This window comes from Mesoplodon densirostris, chromosome 3, assembly GCF_025265405.1.
Source record: "Mesoplodon densirostris isolate mMesDen1 chromosome 3, mMesDen1 primary haplotype, whole genome shotgun sequence".
Classification (NCBI taxonomy): domain Eukaryota; kingdom Metazoa; phylum Chordata; class Mammalia; order Artiodactyla; family Ziphiidae; genus Mesoplodon; species Mesoplodon densirostris.
This window is the reverse complement of record NC_082663.1, coordinates 120,229,511-120,252,393: the sequence shown is the minus strand read 5'-3', so window position 1 is coordinate 120,252,393 and position 22,883 is coordinate 120,229,511. Positions and strand designations below refer to the sequence as shown.

At 40.4% G+C, this 22,883-nt stretch overlaps 2 protein-coding genes and 1 non-coding gene across 3 annotated transcripts in view; all 3 read right to left on the bottom strand.

Moving 5' to 3' along the window:
• Positions 1-22,883, bottom strand: part of LOC132486385 (protocadherin alpha-C2) — a 97,375-nt gene that overhangs the window by 60,290 nt on the left and 14,202 nt on the right. The window contains exon 2 of the mRNA XM_060093478.1: positions 13,295-13,314. Coding sequence (XP_059949461.1) covers positions 13,295-13,314 — 20 coding nt within the window. The remainder of the gene's footprint in view (positions 1-13,294; positions 13,315-22,883) is intronic.
• On the bottom strand, positions 52-158 carry LOC132487320 (U6 spliceosomal RNA). The gene has a single exon (XR_009531603.1). It is a non-coding gene; the product is annotated as a U6 spliceosomal RNA (small nuclear RNA).
• Positions 17,230-19,690, bottom strand: PCDHAC1 (protocadherin alpha subfamily C, 1). The gene is given in 2 exon segments (XM_060092019.1): positions 17,230-19,164; positions 19,166-19,690. Coding segments are annotated over 2 exon segments (2,460 nt in total).

The following is a 22,883-nucleotide window of genomic DNA, read 5'->3' as shown; positions in this document are numbered from 1 at the left end:
TTCTCAGGGTATATGCCTAGTAGTGGGATTGCTGTGTCATATGGTAGTTCTAAAAATATGGAACGCTTCACAAATTTGCGTGTCATCCTTGCGCAGGGGCCATGCTAATCTTCTCTGTATCGTTCCAATTTTAGTATATGTGCTGCTGAAGCGAGCACTGATTAATTTTTTTTAAATGAAGGTGAAAAGAGACAACATCTTAGTATGTTGGAATGGGAAGGAAACTTCCTTAGTCTAAAGATATCTGAAAAAAAGTCAAACAATGTATTTTACATTAAATATTAAAAACTTTCTGAGATCAGGAATAAAACAAGATTACCCATTATCATCACTTCAATTCAACAATGCCATAAAAAAGGAAAACTATATGGTTAGAAGTAAAAATAAATAAGTAAAACTAACATTATTTGGAGATTGCATGATAATATATATAGAAAATATAAAATAATATAAAATGTGAGAGTTTAAAATAAATTTAGCAAGGACACTGAATACAAAATTAATATAAAAATATTTTTATATTTATATACTTGCAACAAAAACTATAAAATAAAAAAATTTAAATAGCATTTAAAATAGCATCAAAATATCAAATATCTAATGAAAGTCGTGCAAAGACCTTAAGTGAGGGGGTAGAAAAAGGTATTCCATGTAAATGGAAACAAAAAGAAAGCTGGAGGGCTTCCCTGGTGGCACAGTGGTTGAGAGTCCACCTGCCGATGCAGGGGACGCGGGTCTGTGCCCCAGTCCAGGAGGATCCCACATGCCACGGAGTGGCTGGGCCCGTGAGCCATGGCCACTGAGCCTGCGCATCCGGAGCCTGTGCTCCACAACAGGAGAGGCCACAACAGTGAGAGGCCCACATACCACAAAAAAAAAAAAAAAAAAGAAAGAAAGCTGGAGTAGCCATACTTATATCAGACAAAATACACTTTAACACAAAGAGTATAATAAGACACAAAGAAGGAACTTACATTATAATAAAGGGATCAATCCAACAAGAAGATGTAACAACTGTAAATATATTGCGTTGGCCAAAAAGGTCATTCAGGTTTTTCTGTAAGATCTTATGGAAAAACCCAAATGACCTTTTTGACCAACCCAATATATGCACCCAACATAGGAGCACATAAATACATAAAGCAAATATTAACAGATGTAATGAAAGAAATTAACAGTAACACAATAATAGAAAAGGACTTTTAACATGCCACTTACATTAGTGAATAGATCACCCAGACAGAAAATCAATAAGGAAATGCTGGCCTTAAATGATACATTAGGCCAGATGAACTTAATAGATATATAGTCCATTCCATGCAAAAGCAGCAGAAATCACATTCTTTTCAAGTACACATGGAGCATTCTCCAGGATAGATCACATGCTAGGCCACAAAACAAGTCCCAGTAAATTTTAGAAGAATGAAATCACATCAAGCATCTTTTCCAGTCACAACACTATAAGACTAGAAATCAACTATAAGGAAAAAACTGCAAAAAACACCCAAAAACACAAACATGTGGAGGCTAAACAATATGCTAAACAACCAATGGGTCACTGAAGAAGTCAAAGAGAAAATCGAAAAATACCTGGAGATAAAAAAAACAGAAACACAATGATCCCAAATCTATGGGACACAGCAAAAGCAGTTCTAAAAGGGAAGATTACAGCAATACAAGCCTACCTTAGGAAATAAGAAAAATCTTAAACAATCTAACTTTTACACCTAAAGGAACTAGAAAAAGAATAACAAACAAAACTCAAAGTTAGCAGAAGGAAAGAAATCATAAAGACCAGAGAAGAAATTTATGAAATAGAGACTAAAAAAAAATAGAAAACATCAATGAAACTAAAAGCTGGCTCTTTGAAAAGATAAACAAAATTGATAAACCTTTAGCCAGACTCATGAAGAAAAAAAGAGGACGCAAATAAATAAAATCAGAAATGAAAAGAAGTGACAACTGACACCACAGAAATACAAATATCATAAGAGATTACTATGAACAATTATATGCAAATAAGATGGACAACCTAGAAGAAATGAATAAAGCAAAAATAAACAAATGGGGCCACATCAAACTAAAACAGTTTTGCACAGCAAAGGAGTCTATCAACAAAATGAAAACGCCACCTACTGATTGGGACAAGATATTTGCAAATGATATATCCAATAAGCAGTTAATATACAAAATATACAAAGAACTCATATAACTCAACATCTAAAAAACAAACAACCTGATTAAAAAATGGGCAGAGGATCTGAATAGACATTTTTTCAAAGAAGACATACAGATGGCCAACAGTTACATGCAAAGATGCTCAACATCACTAATCATCAGGGAAATGCAAATCAAAACCACATTGAGACATCACCTCACACCTGTCAGAATGGCTATTATCAAAAAGACAACAAATAAGAAAGAAGTGTTGGTGACAATGTGGAGAAAAGGGAACACTCATGCATTGTTTAAAGGAATGTAAATCAGTGCAGCCACTACAGAAAACAGTATGATGTTTCCTCAAAAGATTAGAAATAGAACTACCATACAATCCAGCAATTCCACTTCTGGCTATTTTTCCAAAGAAAATGAAAACACTAGTTTGAAAAGATATATGAACCACTATGTTCACTGCAGCATTAATCACTATTAATAGCCAAGATACGGAAGCAACCTAAGTGCCCAGCAACAGTGCCCAGTTGAAATGAATACTACTCAGCCATAGAAAAGAATGAAATCTTGCCATTTGTGACAACCTGGATGGACCTTGAGGTTATTATGCTAAGTGAAATAAGTCAGACAACCACAAATACTGTAAGATTCCACTTATATGTGGAATCTAAAAACAAAACAAATGAATAAACAAAACAGAAACAGAGTCATAGGTACAGAGAGCAAACAGGTGGTTGGCAGAAGGGAAGGAGTTGGAGGATGAGTGAACTAGGTAAGGAAAATTAAGAGGTGCAAACTTCCAGTTACAAAATAAATGAGTCACAGGTATAAAATGTACAGTGTGGAAAGTACAGGAAATAATAATGTAATATCTTTGTATGGTGACAAATGGTAACTAGACTTATTATGGTGATCATTTCATAATGTACAGAAATATCAAGTCTCTATGTTGTGCACCAGAACTAACATAGTGCTGTAGGTCAATTATACTTCAAAAACAAACAAACAGGTCTTCCCTGGTGGTGCAGTGGTTGAGAGTCCGCCTGCCGATGCAGGGGACACGGGTTTGTGACCCGGTCCAGGAAGATCCCACATGCTGCGGAGCAGCTGGGCCCGTGAGCCATGGCCGCTGAGCCTGTGCGTCCAGAGCCTGTACTCCGCAACGGGAGAGAACACAACAGTGAGAGGCCCACGTACCGCAAAAAAAAAAAAAAAAAAAAAAAACTCATAGAAAAAGAGATCAGATTTGTGGTTACCAAAGGAGGGGGTGGGGGAGAGGGGGAATTGGATAAAGGTGGTTCAAAAATATGTAATTTTAAAAAGCAAGCGCTGAGGAACCAAGATGGTGGCGTAGAAGGACATGCTCTCACTCCCTCTTGTGAGAACACCAGAATCACAACTAGCTGCTGGACAATCATCGACAGGAAGACACTGGAACTCACCAAAAAAGATACCCCACATCCAAAGACAAAGGAGAAGCCACGATGAGATGGTAGGACGGGCGCAATCACAGTAAAATCAAATCCCATAACTGCTGGGTAGGTGACTCACAGACTGGAAAACACTTAAACCACAGAAGTCCACCCACGGGAGTGAAGGTTCTGGGCCCCACGTCAGGCTTCCCAACCTGGGAGTCCAGCAACACAAGGAGGAATTCCTAGAAAATCAGACTTTGAAGGCTAGTGGGATTTGATTGCAGGACTTCGACAGGACTGGGGGAAACAGAGACTCCACTCTTGGAGGGCACACAGAAAATAGTGCGCACATCGGGACCCAGGGGAAGAAGCAGTGACCCCAGGGGAGACTGAACCAGACCTGCCTGCTAGTGTTGGAGGGTCTCCTACAGAGGCAGAGGGTGGCTGTGGCTCACCATGGGGACAAGGACACTGGCAGCAGAAGTTCTGGTAAGTACTCCTTGGCGTGAGCCCTCCCAGAGTCTGTCATTAGCCCCACCAAAGAGCCCAGGTAGGCTCCATTGTTGGGTTGCCTCATTCCAAACAACCAACAGGGAGGGAACCCAGCCCCACCTATCAGCAGTCAAGCAGATTAAAGTTTTACTGAGCTCTGCCCACCAGAGCAACAGTCAGCTCTACCCACCACCAGTCCCTCCCATCAGGAAACTTGCACAAGCCTCTTAGATAGCCTCATCCACCACAGGGCAGATAGCAGAAGCAAGAAGAACTACAACCCTGCAGCCTGTGGAACAAAAGCAACATTCACAGAAAGAGAGACAAGATGAAAAGGCAGAGGGCTATGTACCAGATGAAGGAACAAGATAAACCCCCAGAAAAACAACTAAATGAAGTGGAGATAGGCAACCTTCCAGAAAAAGAATTCAGAATAATGATAGTGAAGATATTCCAGGACCTCGGAAAAAGAATGGAGGCAAAGATCGAGAAGAAGCAAGAAATGTTTAACAAAGACCTACAAGAATTAAAGAACAAGCAAACAGAGATGAACAAAACAATAACTGAAATGAAAACTACACTAGAAGGAATCAATAGCAGAATAACTGAGGGAGAAGAACGGATAAGTGACCTGGAAGACAGAATGGGAGAATTCACTGCTGAGGAAGAGAATAAAGAAAAAAGAATGAAAAGAAATGAAGACAACCTAAGAGACCTCTGGGACAGCATTATACGCAACAAGATTTGCATTATAGGGGTCCCAGAAGGAGAAGAGAGAGAGAGAGAGAGGACCAGAGGAAATATTCGAAGAGATTATAGTCGAAAACTTCCTTAACATGGGAAAGGAAATAGCCACCCAAGTCCAGGAAGCTGAGCGAGTCCCATACAGGATAAACTTAAGAACAAACACGCTGAGACACATAGTAATTAAATTGGCAAAAATTAAAGACAAAGAAAAATTATTGAAACCAGCAAGGGAAAAACGACAAATAACATACAAGGGAACTCCCAAAAGGTTAACAGCTGATTTCTCAGCAGAAACTCTACGAGCCAGAAGGGAGTGGCATGATATACTTAAAGTGATGAAAGGGAAGAACCTACAACCAAGATTACTCTACCCCGCAAAGATCTCATTCAGATTCGATGGAGAAATCAAAAGCTTTACAGACAAGCAAAAGCTAAGAGAATTCAGCACCACCAAACCAGCTCTACAACAAATGCTAAAGGAACTTCTATAAGTGGGAAACACAAGGGAAGAAAAGGACCTACAAAAACAAACCCATAACAATTAAGAAAATGGTCATAGGAACATACATATTGATAATTACCTTAAAGGTGAATGGATTAAATGCTCCAACCAAAAGACACAGACTTGCTAAATGGATACAAAAACAAGACCCATATATATGCTGTCTACAAGAGACCCACTTCAGACCTAGGGACACATAGAGACTGAAAGTGAGGGGATGGAAAAAGATATTCCATGCAAATGGAAATCAAAAGAAAGCTGGAGTAGCAATTCTCATATCAGACAAAATGGATGTTAAAATAAAGACTATTACAAGAGACAAAGAAGAACACTACATGATGATCAAGGGATCAATCCAAGAAGAAGATATAACAATTAAAAATATATATGCACGCAACATTGGCACACCTCAATACATAAGGCAACTGCTAACAGTCATAAAAGAGGAAATCGACAGTAACACAATAATAGTGGGGGACTTTAACACCTCACTTACACCAAAGGACAGATCATCCAAACAGAAAATAAATAAGGAAACAGAAGCTTTAAATGACACAACAGACCAGATAGATTTAATTGATATTTATAGGACATTCCATCCAAAAACAGCAGATTACACTTTCTTCTCAAGTGCGTAAGGAACATTCTCCAGGATAGATCACACCTTGGGTCACAAATCAAGCCTCAGTAAATTTAAGAAAATTGAAATCATATCAAGCATCCTTTCTGACCACGCTATGAGATTAGAAATCAATTATGGGGGAAAAAAACGTAAAAAGCACAAACACATGGAGGCTAAACAATACGTTACTAAATAACCAAGAGATCACTGAAGAAATCAAAGAGGAAATCAAAAAATACCTAGAGACAAATGACAATGAAAACACAACGATCCAAAACCTATGGGATGCAGCAAAAGCAGTTCTAACAGGGCAGTTTATAGCTATACATCCTACCTCAAGAAATAAGAAAAATCTCAAATAAACAATCTAACATTACACCTAAAGGAACTAGAGAAAGAAGAACAAGCAAAACCCAAAGTTAGCAGAAGGAAAGAAATCATAAAGATCAGAGCAGAAATAAATAAAATAGAAACAAAGAAAACAATAGCAAAGATCAATAAAACTAAAAGGTGGTTCTTTGGGAAGATAAACAAAATTGACAATCCATTAGCTAGACTCATCAAGAAAAAGAGGGAGGGGACTCAAATCAATAAAATTAGAAATGAAGAGGGAGAAGTTACAACAGACATCGCAGAAATACAAAGCATCCTAAGAGACTACTACAAGCAACTCTATGCCAATAAAATGGACAACCTGGAAGAAATGGACAAGTTCTTAGAGAGGCATAACCTTCCAAGACTGAACCAGGAAGAAATAGAAAATATGAACAGACCAATCACAAGTAATGAAATTGAAACTGTGATTAAAAATCTTCCAACATGGCGCAGTGGTTGAGAGTCTGCCTGCCGATGCAGGGGATACAGGTTCGTGCCCCAGTCTGGGAAGATCCCACATGCCGCGGAGCAGCTAGACCCATGAGCCATGGCCACTGAGCCTGTGTGTCCGGAGCCTGTTGCTCCGCAATGGGAGAGGCCACAACAGTGAGAGGCCCATGTACTTCAAAAAAAAAAAAAAAATCTTCCAACAAACAAATGTCCCAGGACCAGATGGCTTCACAGGTGAATTCTATCAAACATTTAGAGAAGAGCTAACACCCATCCTTCTCAAACTCTTCCAAAAAATTGCAGAGGAAGGAACACTCCCAAACTCATTCTATGAGGCCACCATCACCCTGATAGCAAAACCAGACAAAGATACTACAAAAAAAGAAAATTACAGACCAATATCACTGATGAATATAGATGCAAAAATCCTCAACAAAATACTAGCAAACAGAATCCAAAACACATTAAAAGGATCATACACCATGATCAAGTGGGATTTATCCCAGGGATGTAAAGATTTTTCATAATATGCAAATCAATCAATGTGATACACCATATTAACAAATTGAAGAAGAAAAACCATATGATCATCTCAATAGATGCAGAAAAAGCTTTTGACAAAATTCAACACCCATTTATGATAAAAACTCTCCGGTAAGTGGGCATAGAGGGAACCTACCTCAACATAATAAAGGCCATATATGACAAACCCACAGCAAACATCATCCTCAATGGTGAAAAACTGAAAACATTTCCTCTAAGATCAGGAACAAGACAAGGCTGTCCACTCTCACTACTATTATTCAACATAGTTTTGGAAGTCCTAGCCATGGCAATCAGAGAAGAAAAACAAATAAAAGGAACACAAATTGGAAAAGAGGAAGTAAAACTGTCACTGTTTGCAGATGACATGATACTATACATAGAGAATCCTAAAGATGCCACCAGAAAACTACTAGAGCTAATCAATGAATTTGGTAAAGTTGCAGGATACAAAATTAATGCACAGAAATCTCTGGCATTCCTATACACTAATGATGAAAAATCTAAAAGAGAAATTAAGGAAACACTCCCATTTACCACTGCAAAAAAATGAATAAAATACCTACGAATAAACCTACCTAGGGGGCCTCCCTGGTGGCGCAAGTGGTTGAGAGTCCGCCTGCCGATGCAGGGGATACGGGTTCGTGCCCCGGTCTGGGAGGATCCCATATGCCGCGGAGCGGCTGGGCCCGTGAGCCATGGCCGCTGAGCCTGCGCGTCCGGAGCCTGCGCATCCGGAGCCTGTGCTCCGCAACGGGGGAGGCCACAACAGTGAGAGGCCCGCATACCGCAAAAAAAAAAAAAAAAAAAAAAAAACCTACCTAGGGAGACAAAAGACCTTTATGCAGAAAACTTAAGACACTGATGAAAGAAATTAAAGATGATACCAACAGATGGAGAGATATACCGTGTTCTTGGACTGGAAGAATCAATATTGTGAAAATGACTGTACTACCCAAAGCAATCTACAGATTCAATGCAATCACTATCAAATTACCATGGCATTTTTTACAGAACTAGAACAAAAAATCTTAAAATTTGTATGGAGACACAAAAGACCCCGAATAGCCAAAGCAGTCTTGAGGGAAAAAGATAGAGCTGGAGGAATCAGACTCCCTGACTTCAGACTATACCACAAAGCTACAGTACTCAAGACAATATGGTACTGGTACAAAAACAGAAATATAAATCAGTGAAAGAAGATAGAAAGCACAGAGATAAACCCACACACCGATGGTCAACTAATCTGTGACAAAGGAGGCAAGGATATACAATGGAGAAAAGACAGTCTCTTCAATAAGTGGTGCTGGGAAAACTGGACAGCTACATGTAAAAGAATGAAATTAGAACACGCCCTAACACCATACACAAAAATAAACTCAAAATGGATTCGAGACCTATATGTAAGACTAGATACTATAAAATTCTTAGAGGGAAACATAGGAAGAACTCTCTTTGACATACATCACAGCAAGATCTTTTTTGACCCACATCCTAGAGTAATGGAAATAAAACCAAAAATAAACAAATGGGACCTAATGAAACTTCAAAGCTTTTGCACAGCAAAGGAAACCATAAACAAGACGAAAAGACAACCCTCAGAATGGGAGAAAATATTCGCAAACGAATCAACAGACAAATGATTACTCTCCAAAATATAAACAGCTCACGCAGCTCAATATTAAAGAAACAAAGAACCCAATCCAAAAATGGGCAGAAGACCTAAATAGATATTTCTCCAAAGAAGACATACAGATGGCCGAGAAGCACATGAAAAGCTGCTCAACATCACTAATTATTAGAGAAATGCAAATCAAAACTACAATGAGGTATCACTTCACACCAGTTAGAATGGGCATCATCAGAAAATCTACAAACAACAAATGCTGGAGAGGGTGTGGAGAAAAGGGAACCCTCTTGCACTGCTAGTGGGAATGTAAACTGATACAGCCACTATGGAGAACAGTATGGAGGTTCCTTAAAAAACTAAAAATAGAATTACCATATGATCCAGCAATCCCACTACTGGGCATATACCCAGAGAAAACCATAATTCAAAAAGACACATGCACCCCAATGTTCATTGCAGCACTATTTACAATAGCCAGGTCATGGAAGCAACCTAAATGCCCATCGACAGACGAATGGATAAAGAAGTTGTGGTACATATGTACAATGGAATATTACTCAGCCATAAAAAGGAACGAAATTGGGTCATTTGTTGAGACGTGGATGGATCTAGAGACTGTCATACAGAGTGAAGTAAGTCAGAAAGAGAAAAACAAATATCGTATATTAACGCATGTATGTGGAACCTAGAAAAATGGTACAGATGAACCGGTTTGCAAGGCAGAAGTTGGGACACAGATGTAGAGAACAAACGTACAGACACCAAGGGGGGAAAGCCGCGGGGGGTGGGGATGGTGGTGTGTTGAATTGGGCGACTGGGATTGACATGTATACACTGATGTGTATAAAATTGATGACTAATAAGAATCTGCTGTATAAAAATAAATAAATAAAATAAAATTCCAAAAAAAAAAAAAAAGAAAGCCCCCAGGCTTCCCTGGTGGCGCAGTTGTTGAGAGTCCACCTGCCGATGCAGGGGACATGGGTTCGTGCCCCGGTCCGGGAAGATCCCACATGCCGCAGAGCGGCTGGGCCCGTTAGCCATGGCCGCTGAGCCTGCGCGTCCGGAGCCTGTGCTCCGCAGCAGGAGAGGCCACGGCAGTGAGAGGCCCGCGTACCGCAAAAAAAAAAAAAAAAAAAAAAAAAAAAAAAAAAAAAAAAAGCAAGCCCTCACTCTGAATGCAACTTGAAACAAATGAACCTAACTCTATGTAGTTGGTGGCATAACTACACAGAGATGAACTATTCCAAGATACTTTAAAACATAGTAACTTGTACAAGCCTGGTAAAATATACCCTACAAATGAAAAGAATGGCAAAAATATTAAACTGTTACTGTAATCACAATGTTGGTGTAATGCTGGTATTGTTTTCTACGTGTGTTCTTTGAGTAGTGTGTGGAAATAAATTAGTAATATGTTGATATAAATGAACACTGGGATTTTTGTAATGGGAGAAAGGAGATACAAATGTAAAAGTGATGAAATTAAGTAAAAACCTAATAGTTCTGAACTTGAATTGTAAAGATTAATATGAACTTGTGATTTATTTTACCTTTTAAAAAATGCATATCCCCTAGTTCACACCTAGAAACGCTGACTCAACCATGTAGGAATAAGCACACCTACTGTCCAGATTATATTTCTAAATACCATCTCCCACAAAAAAGGATTGAAGGATCTTTGTAAAATAGTTGACTCCAGGTCTGAGACAGGAAATTTACAGGATGAACTTGGGTATTTATAACACCAGAAGGCAGACCTTCTCTTAAAAATGAATGAAATGAGCCTGTCACTGCAAGGAAAACAAGTGACAGTATTTGTTGAAATGATAAAATTTAAGATTTTGAGTAAGAATCATAATTTTGGAAAACTTTTGTCTGCCACCACGAGCTTGTAGGTTCCCAATACTAAAAGACTGTCTGTCTGATGAGATCGATGGTGGTATTGACAAATGTGATTTTTTGTTATTGCATAATGAAATGTGTCCACATTTGGAAGATCTGTAGAGCTCAGTGAACCAATATTTCTCAAACAACCAATAAACCTGACTTTAAAAACTTATACAATGGAAAGGAGAGATGAATGGTCTAAGCATTTTAATATTCACTTCGTAGACTGTTCAGTATTCAATTATTACATTACATGGAAAAAAAACACAAATCTAGAACTTAAACTTTAAAAAGGAGATACTAGTACACACCACTGTAACAATGAAAATGTAAAATTCTGGTAATACTAATTATTCAAGTATGTGGAGTAACTGAAACTCTCATGCGCTGCTGGCAGGAGAGGAACTTGGAACAACTAATTTGGGAACCTGTTGGCAGTATCTATTAAACTTGAGCATGCTCATACCATATAACCAAGCAATTTCTACTACTAGATACACAGTCAACAGAAATGCAAATATGTGCACCAAAAGACATGGAAAAAATGTTCATAGCAGAATTGTCCATAATAGCAAAAATAAACTTGAAAAAAATGTCCATCAGCAGAAAAATGGATAAATAAATTGTGATATATTCATACAATGTGACATACAGCAATTTAATGGATGGATTATTGCTATACACAGCAGGCCAGATGATTGTCATATGTATGATATTGAATTAAATTAGCCAGACACAAAAACATAATCATACCATACGATTCTATTTTTATGATGTTGGAATTCATCATAATAGTTATATTTCAGAAGGGAGTAAAGATAGAGGAGGCTGGGCGGGGCTTGGGGTGTTGGTAATGCTCTTCTACTTCTTTACCTCTGTGGTGATTACATGATTCTGTTGATTTTGAATTGTTCAGCAAGCTATACATATACAATATATGAACTTTTATGTATGTTATACTTCAATTAACATTTTAAAAAATATGATTTGCATGAAGCAGCTCATACCATACTTAGGAGAATTTTTCAGCTTTAAATCCATACATTAAAAATAAAAAACCCTGAAAAACAATAAGCTATATAAGAAGCTAGAAATCAAATAGAAAATTGAACATAAAGAAAATATTAGGAGGTAAATAATGTTAAGAGCAGAAATCAATTAAATAGAAAGCATATATACAAGCAAGAGAATCCCAAAAGCCAAGTTAGTCCTTGAAAGGCTAACATAACAAGCTACTTCCAAGTCTAACCAGGAAAAATGAGAGGTGACAATAACATCAAGATTGGAAAGAGGAATATCACTACAGATCCTGTAGATGTTACAAAGATCACAAAGAGGATATTATAAAAAACTTTATGCCAAAATATTTGAAAATTTAGATAAAATTAACATATTTCTGGAAAAAAAGAATTTACAGAAATGAAACAAGAAGAATAAAAATATGAATATTTCTCTTACTAATAAAGAAATGTGATTTCATGATTTAAAACTCCCACAAAGAAAACTTAAGGCACAGAGAACATTCCTAGTGAATTCTACTAAATGTTTAAGACAGAAATAACACCGATCTTAACAAACATGACCAGAGACTAGAAAAAAAAGGAGAAGAAAAAAACCACTTCTAACTTGTTTAATAAGGCCAGCATAACCTTGATACCAAATCCTTAAAAGAAAGGAAAATGACATGCCAATCTCAAGTGATGAATATAGATGTCGAAACCCACTATTAAGATGTCTTAATTGGTTGTTTTCATTTTGTATGAACATCATTTTGATTCTAAACAAAACAGCTGTAATCTTTGCTTAAAGATTCTAAAGAATAAACATAATGTGCCTGAATTCAGAGAGTACACTTTGAGGTATGTCAATAGAGCTCAGCTATGAAAACAGTATATGTGTACATGGCAAACAGATGCCTCTAGGAACAGCCAACAATTTGGGTTGGGACAGAAAGGCTTTTTTCTTTCTCTGCAGCATAGGAGACAACGTGACTGCATATTCATTCCTAGATTCCAAGACAAGTTCCAGATAAATATATAATGACCTTCTGTGTTTATAGCTTGAGGAAGAAATTCTTATCTTAATTGTTTTTCATAAATGCAGTATAAAAGAGACGTGGTTTCCTGACCCATTCTCATCTCATCAATTAAAATTGGGAACAAGGTGAGTAACCACCTTTATCATTAAGTTTTGGTTTTAAAGAATAATCCTTACCAATAAATTCCTTACTTCCCATACTTTAATCAGAGTCCTAGATTGTGATTTATATTCATTTGACGTTCTGCCAAATGCTATTTCTGATATTCACATTACACTCATTTGAGCAATGTAAAAACCTCTTAGTAATTTAGTCTACCTTCATCCCAAGCCAGCTAAAGTGTACTTAGTCTCTGGAATATTATTGTTTCCCTCTAACTGCAAATATTGAAGGCAATAAAAATCAATATATCATTAACATTATCAGATGTTGTCAAAACTTTCCCATTCATACATCTCCCAAAAGCATTGCTTTTCTTTTTTCTACTCAAGTTATAATGCTCTTTTTCTCTCCTTTTCACTAGTTTGAGGTTTTTGCATTATACAATGAATACTATTGTGCTATCTATTTACATATTTTTTAATCTGAATATATATCATATACCTTGCACGCTTCCTTAGTTAATGCACTCTAAAGTTTTTCGGCGTGTGATTATCAGCTTCAAAGTCAAAATAGATATAAGGAAACATCCAATTAACCTATGGGAAAGTCTACTTAAGGAATATACGTTAGCAAATAAAAATACCCAGAATGCCAAAAACATTCTACCACGCTGTTAACAAACGACACTGCAAAGGGGAAATATTTTATACTCCATAGATCCTGGCAAAAGAGAAACTGCTTTAATCCCAGAAGAATGATACACTAATAAAACATTGGTATGTTTAAAATATAATTTTCATGTGGAATTTTTAATAAAGTCAGTTGTATGCTGCTGTGCATTTTTGCTACATTAATATTTACTACATTAAAATATTGCCAATGCAACTAATTTTAAATAGTAGAGTTTACACCTCAGATACCATCTAAAAAATTAAATTGTCTATAAAGAATTTTAAACAGAAAAAATTGCCATGAGACTCATGTTGTCTACTTGTTGCACAGTGGGTCAATTTTGGTTATATCTGTTAAATATTAACAAAGAAGAGATATAGATAAAAGGTTTTCCTGAATTTCCTTTTTTCTTCCTGAATTTCTTTTTCTTTTTTTTTTTTTTGCGGTATGCGGGCCTCTCACTGTTGTGGCCTCTCCCGCTGCGGAGCACAGGCTCCGGACGCGCAGGCCCAGCGGCCATGGCTCACGGGCCCAGCCGCTCCGCGGCATATGGGATCCTCCCAGACCGGGGCACGAACCCGTATCCCCTGCATCGGCAGGTGGACTCTCAACCACTGCGCCACCAGGGAGGCCCCTGAATTTCTTAAGTTAATTTTTTTTAGTATTGTAAATTATACTAACATTCACTCTAAACTAAAATAAGACAGAAGAGCTTAGAGTTAGAACAAAATATAAAACATATGCATCAACATGATTCTGTGTGACTCGGGCACACAGTTAAAATTATGAAATTTCACACTTTTCAAAGGATATATGTTTTATAAAGCTGAAGCAAAAAATACCTTATTTCTAGAATTCTGTAGTTGTTCTTAAGGCATTCAGTGAACACTATGATAAGCATTCTTTTCTAAAGAATCAAGATTGGATCAATATGCACTTGGATAGGAAGAAGTAAATAATAAATGCCTGTGTTGAATTACAAATACTACAGCTTTATGGAAGTTATTTTCCCCATGTTTTTATACATCAAACTTTCTATATATATAAGGAATTATCCAGTCCACAAAAATTAACAGACAACGAACAACCTAAAAAGCGAAATATATCAACAGTGATGGAAAAAGACTATTCAACTGGATGAGTGAGATGGCACAATAGCCCTGCACGTCTAAACAGTATATCTCTGTTAATTTATCACTCACATAAGTTTAAAAATTCTGTGGCAAGGGACATTTTCCTCTGTTATTAACTACATTTTTTTCCTTTAAAGTAGATAATTTTCCTTCTAACTCTCAGATCCATTGATCTTCTTATCACTTACTTATGTTTCCTTTGTAGTCTAGTCAAAATGTTTCTCTCAAACAATTCCTGATTCTCAAACTTCATAGACCTTGCTGGTATCCTTATCTCTCCTTGTTACAGAAAGCAATGAAATAAAAGAAATAAATGGTGAATTTTCTTAATAGAGAGTTTATACACTGTGTTTTGATACCTGAAATACTAACATTTTGTGCACCAATTTTCTCCCTTAAAATTAACTGCATTTTAATTTTCATTCACTGCAAAGTTCACAGTGTTATGATGTGCATTCCTACTAATCACTTCGTTATCTACAGGAACTGGACTCTTATTTAACCCCAGAATACAGCATTGAAATTTTTCACGCTAGCTCTAGGACCAGAAAATCCCTGTTGTGTTGTTTCATGATTATATATCATAAGGAAGAAAATAATATGTTGGAAAATAGCCTTTAAACTGTTAACTATATATACACATAAAGATAAAAGTAAGTTAAAGTTTTTCCCTCTATGTTGAACAGTGTTTCCAACCAATTAATATATTCACAAATTTAATTATTCATTCATCAGCAAGTATTTACTAATCATATATATTGGATTCCATTATATCATGTGTGAACATTAATTATGCAAAATTATAATGGATGCAAATCTATTTTGTTTGCAGTTAACATAGTTATTTGAAGGAGAATAACTTATCCAATTTTCTCCCTTATTACCTAGAAGAGTAGAACATTCCCTTCATTCCCTTCCCTAATTTCTGCACAACCTTTCTCTTGTATCCATGATCTCTATGAGAAGTTGGAAAGTAATATTGTAAAATTGCTAAGCCAATTGCTCCCACTCCACTCAGAAAGTTTTGAAATGCCAAACAGATAAACTGAGTTATAATTTAATTTTATTAGATGCATTACTCCCAAATATGGTATTTACTTACTTCTAAGTATTCTGGCTTCTAAAATAATAAGAATATTAAATCCAAGTTGAACGGACTTTGAATGGTAAGTGCACCTTTGAACACACAAATGTTTCTGACATAATTACTCATCTGTCTTCTTTGTGAAATATATCAATAAGAACACAAAATAAAAGGTTGTCAAGTCCTATACCCAATCATCTTATCTTCTTTCTGTCAGTACAAATAGGTGTTTTGAGACATGACTAGAATTTTTATGCACTTATAAACACTGTGTGGAACTATTAGCTGTGTTTTCGAGTATCATTCTCAAAAAAGACTACTTTGTCAAAACGGGACTCATTGTAAAATATAGCCTAGAGAGTATGCTGCATTTTATTAAATGGTATAGCATTCACAATCCAATTCAACAGCTATCTCTACCACAAAGCCTCCTCTGATTCCCTCCTCCCTGCCTTGATGTCCTCTCATGTTCTCTCTCTCCCTTCTTTGAACATCCACTGCAATTTACTTTTACATGTTTTAGGTTATCATCATTTTTAAATCATGTATTGTAATGGTATGAATAAACGTCTCATCGTTCATGATATTTAGTTTGTATTACACAAAGACTCTTACATAATTTTCATTCTCACCTTAGGAATCAGAATGCCTTACACATATCTGTTGCTCAAAATACTTCTAATGAAGGGATATTTGCTTTAAGTAATTCCTTAAAGAAATTCCTAAAAGGAATTATTTAAAGATACCCCAGGGGACTTCCCTGGTGGCACAGTTGTTAAGAATGCACCTGCCAATGTAGGGGACACAGGTTCGAGCCCTGGTCCGGGAAGATCCCACATGCCGCGGAGCAACGAAGCCCATGTGCCACAACTACTAGAGCCTGCGTGCCTAGAGCCTGGGCTCTGCAACAAGAGAAGCCACCGCAATGAGAAGCGTGCGCACTGAAACAAAGAGTAGCCCCTGCTCACCACAACTAGAGAAAGCCCACGAGCAGCAATGAAGACCCAACACAGCCAAAAATAAATAAATAAAAATAAATAAATTTATATAAAAAAGACCCCCCAGGTTGTTTATTACCTGTACCAGAAACTTTGGTGCTTTATTTTTTTTAATTTTAGAACTTTATGCTATATTATTTTAATTGTTCTGAAATAGGTTTGAATTTCTTACCTTGCTTTCTCAAAAATAAACTGTAACCTTCTTGAGGCCAAGGACAGTCTCTTTTAACACCTATATCTTCCCAGAATCCTTGGCACAGGGGATGCTAAGCAGGAGCATTCAATTCATTGGATTAAATGTTGCCAAAGGCTCATCTAAGAAACTTTTCAGAAATAGCTAGTGGCCATTTCCTGGTCAAGGGAATCAAATCCCATAAAATTTGCTTACCATGGCATTGACATTTGCATGATCCCCTTTCCTATTGTGAATCTGAATATAGGATATTGGCACATTCAGTCCTACCTCAGAGGCCAAATTTCTCAGGTCAGCAGCACTGTATTCCCCATGCAACAGCAAACTGTTATTGTCAGAACCACGTCCCAGAGAGGCCCGATAGAGATAGGTCTGAGAAAGTCTTTCGACTGTAGTGACATCTATTGTGGCAGATGTCATGCAAGGATTCGAAGCCATCTTGCTCCCAAATCTCAACTCCTCTGGAGAGCGACAGCAGCTCTGAGAGCAACATCCTGGGATCTGGCTCAACTTGCTACTCACAAAGAAAAGTAAGCACCCCAGAAATAAAAAGGAAATACAGGCCAGGGCAATTACTAAATACATGTTCTGGGCAGAAGGGTGTCCGCCTTTTTCCCAGCCATCTTCAAAGTCTGGAAGGACCCGAGGGACAGAGTTGCTCAACAGAACGCCCAGTGTGACAGAGGTGGAAAGTGATGGGTCTCCATGGTCCCGGACCACTACCACCACCCTCTGTTTAACTGCATCAGTGGGAAGAACTAAGCGAGCAGTATGGAGCTCTCCCATATTGGCTGAAATTCTAAAAAGGCTCGAGTCAGAAGCCTGAGAGATGTGGTAAGAAAGCCGAGCATTGGAGCCACTGTCTGCATCCTCTGCTACCACTTTTGTGACCAGGTGTCCTGTTCTGGCAGAGCGGGGCACAATTTCCACTGGGACAGAGCCATTTCTGGGCAAGGGAAACAAGATGACTGGAGCATTGCCGTTCCTGTCTACCACAAACAAGTTCACAGTCACTGTTGCACTTCTGGGAGGAATGCCACCATCCTGGGCTTCCACTTGGAAGTAACACTCCCTGAGCTGCTCAAAGTCAAAGGAAATTTTGGCAGTGATAGCCCCACTGGAGGAATCTACTGCCACCAAGTTAGAGGCTGCCTGCCCTTCAGAGATAATATCCAACAGCTCATAAAAGACGACGCCATTCTTCCCCAGATCTGGGTCCTGGGCAAACACACGTCCTAGGGAGGCCCCAGGGCCATTGTTTTCAGCCACAAGAAGTTCCTGTTTCGGTTGAGGAAAGTTTGGTGTATTGTCGTTCACATCAGCAACTGACACAGTCAGTGTCCTGCGGGTGCTAAGTGGGAGCGAGCCACCATCTAAGGAGGTGATCAGGACCTGGTATTCACTGACCTGCTCCCGGTCCAACGGCCCATCAGTCAGCAAACTGTAGTAGTTGTCAAAGGAAGCCTTCAGCTTAAAAGGGCCTCCAGTGGACATGCTACAAACGACCTTACCATTGGGACCAAGGTCCTCATCCCTTACACTAAGGAGAGCAATCACTGTGCCAGCGGCGGTGTCCTCGGAAACTGGACTGGAGAAAGTGGGGAGGTTCACCTCGGGATCGTGATCGTTCACATCAGTCACTTCCACCAGCAGTTTGGCGGTGCTGGCTAGACCGAAGGCGCCTTCATCCCTCGCCTCGATGTATGCCTCCAACAGCGCTTCAGGCGGACCTAGTGAAGCAGCTACCCGCACTTCCCCATTTCTAGGGTGCACGTGAAAGTGGTGTCGCAGCTTTGCCTGCGTGCTATTGCTTAAGGAGTACCGGATTTCCCCACTGGAGCCTTCATCCGGGTCCGAGGCTTGAACTCGGAATAACACAGTCCCGTTGGGTGCAGTCTCTGGCACCTTGGTGCGGTATACTGAGCGCTCAAATACAGGTGCATTGTCGTTTGTGTCCACCACGACGATGGTGACTTGTGCGTCTCCGGAGCGCGCCGGCGGCCCGCCGTCCCAGGAGGTGAGCCCAAGCCGGTGGGTGGCACGCTGCTCCCGATCCAGCGCTTTCTCCAATACCAACTCTGGCTATTCGCTGCCGTCGACCCGCGCACGACCCCATGTCCAGGCGAAAGTGCTGGCTGGGGCTCAGGCTGTAGCTTAGCACCCCACTGCTTCCCTCGTCGGCATCTTGGGCATTAGGGACAGTAAAACGGACTCCGGGCATCAGGAACTCGGGAATGCGCAACTGCACGTCGCCGGCAGGGAATTGAGGCGAGTTGTCGTTGGTGTCCAGGACGTGAACGTGCATCTTGTGCAGCTCCAGCAGGTCCTCCAGCACCAGCTCAGAGGTCAGGACGCAGGCAGCTTTGTCCCTGCACAGCCGTTCGCGATCCGCCGGCCCTCTGACCACCAAGCTTCCGCTGGCCAGATCGACCTCGAAGTAGGGCTCCCCGTGGCCGGAAAGGAAGCGAAAGTTCCGCAAGGACAGAGCGGCCGCTGACAGCCTCAAGTCCTGGGCAACACTGCCTACGGCTACGCCCCGTTCGGTCTCCTCCGACACGGAGTATTCGACCTGTCCCGCTGCAGAGCCGCAGGAGACCCACAAACATAGAACCGCCACCCTCCAGCCCACCATCCTCCCTCCCTCTCGGCGTCCTCGTTCCACCAGCGGTGACCCGGGACCATGCTCCGGACTCCCGGAGATCACAAGCCGTGGTTTAAAAAAAAAAAAAAGAGGGCCGACCGGCCGCTGCTGCCGACTGGAGGTGCAGAGACCTCCGACGTTCGTCTTCCGAATACCGGAATTGCCCGGGGCCGGCTGGCTGCGAGCTAGGCTTGCTAGACTGGAGGCTTGGCAGCCGTCTGGGAAAGCGGAGCGAGCCGGGTGCGGAGGAGTGCAGCGCCGCCTAGGGGTGCAGAGACGAGGTAAACCGCCGGCGTTGGGGAAGCGCGGTCTCGGTTCCCTGCCAGCTGGGATCTCGCCCCGCGCCCCGGCAGCGAGCGCGGGGCGGGGCAAGGAAGACGCTCCCAACAACTAATACGCCTTCCCTTAAACGGCGTTTCCTAGGAAACGCCCTGAGACCGCCGCGGTCTTAATGTCTACAACCTCTACCTGAAGACAGTTTATAACTGGGGCTGACCTCGGCTGGCGTTTCTCCGCGACTGCTTGAAAGCGGAGCGTCGGGTCCCGGGCGCTCGGACCCACTGACTCCCTACAGTGACCGCGGAGAGGGCGGAACTCCGACAGGAACCGCGGGGCGGAGGCGCTGAGAGGCGGAACCGAGACCGTGAACCACGACACCTTCGAGGCTTAAGGAAACAGGAGCCCACAAAACCAAGTGCTGGGATGCATTCCGTGCTGGATTCTCAGCCTCTCCGCTGCGGGTTTAAATCTCTTCCTGCACCTTCTTATATCCCGGGAGCTGCCAAGATTTCAGTAGAGGCTACCAGCGAGGGACAGATTGGGAAGCTTCCCCGGGATTCTCGCTTTTCAAGACACAAAAGTGTGCGAGCACAATTCCGGTTCCACGTTTCCGCTTTTTTGCGGATCAGCAGTTTCTCTTTCCCCAGGAGGCCCTACTGGGAGTGCTTTGCAAGCGACCCCCGACGCTGTGGGCGAGGGAGGAGGTTAGCACCAAAAACTCAGAAAGATTGACAACTCATCCCCAAACAGGACGTGCAAAGTGAAGGGCAAAGTACTGAGATACTTTACAGAGTGTGACCAGAAAACTGTTCTGCAAATTTGCTCTCTGTAAATGTTTAGAAAACAGCACTGAGGTGGGGTAAGAACTGGCTTGATACCCATAAATTCTCCAGCTTTGTTTTTTGGCCGGTCTTCTGCACGGAAATCGGGACAGTGATCTGTTTTATGAAAAACAGCTCTTGGCCGCAATAAATACTGCCAGATTCCGCCTAGCACCCTATAACCAGTGGCTTCTCCAGAGAGGGAGGAGAGCTGAAAAAGAGACTGACATTAAACACTAAATTCCTCACTCAAATCCTTCTTTTAATACAACTGCAGTGTCCAAAGCCCCAGGAACCAAAATTTGAAAGACAAAAGCCAAATAGAGATAAAGAATTGAAGCTTTCAGGGCATTATATTTCCTGGTCAGAAAACTGCCTAAAAGTATTGATAATTATTGAAGCTGAGTACAGGATATGTGGGGTTAATTACACAATTCTCTCAACTTTAGTGTATGTTTGAATATTTCTCTAATAATTTTTTAAATTGTCAGTTAAAATGGAGGTGGGGGCAGGAGTAGATAGGCAGCTCCAGCTTTCTGGTTTTACGACTGAAAGTGGGATTGGTAACTTCAGTGTGCCACTAAGAACCAGTCTCCTCTGACCATCACAAACCCATTCCTTATTTCTTCCAAGGAAGTAGGGCAGGCTGCCACATAAGGCAATGTAAATATATAGTAAATGCCCCTGACTAGTTTGTCTTTCTGAATTAGGGAACCAAAAAAATCATTGACGCCAAGTCTTGAATAAAATTAAAGTGAGAAACCTGTTAGCCCATTGAAATGTTGTTCGGTAGAGTCATAAGCATATCCATCACTGGGGAATCCTCATTAGGATGTGAAATAACTAATAAAAATTGAATTTATTCCTCAGCAAATTTCAGAACCAAAACTGATTTTCTACTTCAGTGTGAGAGATTATTAGGATTTGCATTTTCTCATTTTAATTTAATGCTGCTAACCAAGCTAACTGCTTTGGGGTAAAAGGTTATACTTTTCGCTTTTCCATTAGCAGCAGATGAAATGCACCTGGAGAGATGTACTCAACTTTTGGAAGGCCCGTGAATTTTACACCTGCAATCAAGCTTCTAATTATCCCGGGTTTAGGAGGATAGTGAGGCAGGAGATAGATGGGCTCCAGGCTGGACATTCATTACCAGCCCCTTGTTTACATCACATACAAGAGACAAACAGGCTCCAGAGCTACATATTTATGACCAGACTCCAGTCTATATTTCAAGATCTGCACCTTGATGTAAAAACCAGCAACAGAAATAGGGTAAATAACTGGACATTGGACATTTTATTGGCAGGGACCGAATGGAACTAAACCCTGTTAAAAGATCAAGAGTTCATACATTTCCCATCCTTGGGGCAAGGGAAATATTGCACATGCTTAGAAAGGCTCCTTGGGGGTCAAAAGGGAGGGGGCACCACCCCATAATATGTGATGCTAAGGCCATCCCATAGCCTCTGGGCTGTTGTGCACGCATGTTGGGGAGGGTCCTAAGGCAGGGCAGGTGTGGAAAAAGAAACCAGGTAATTGGCCAAAGGTAAACAAAGACCCAGAAGAACTGCCCTATATAGATGACTTAACCACATTTTTACTGTGCTCCTCCTCATTAAGGAGGGCGCCCACACCCTTTCTCTCTGGGTGTGCATCTCGGCCTTGCTTCTAAACTAAACAAACTGTTTCTCTGTGTGCTCTCCCACTTGTTGTTGTGCTGTGTCTCTAATAATAAACTTTGTACCTGTTTTTACAGTTTTGCCTCTGTGAGAAATGTATTTTTCACTGGGAGCAAGAGCCAGTGGGTGTGGCAGCTAGGATTCCTGGTTTTCATCCAGGCTACCCACGTTCAATTCCTGGGCAAGGAATTAAGATCTCGCTTCACGCCATCACTCACTTCTGCCTCTCTGAGATCAATAAGATGTGTGGGTGTGGATTAGGAAGTGGGGAGAAAGGAAAACACATACTGAGAATCAGCATGGAAAATCCTGACAAAAACTCTCCCCCATTCACACACTTCTCAGACTTTTGGCTTTCCTTTTCTCCTGTTTCTGTTTAAACTGCCACTGATGTTTATTTTT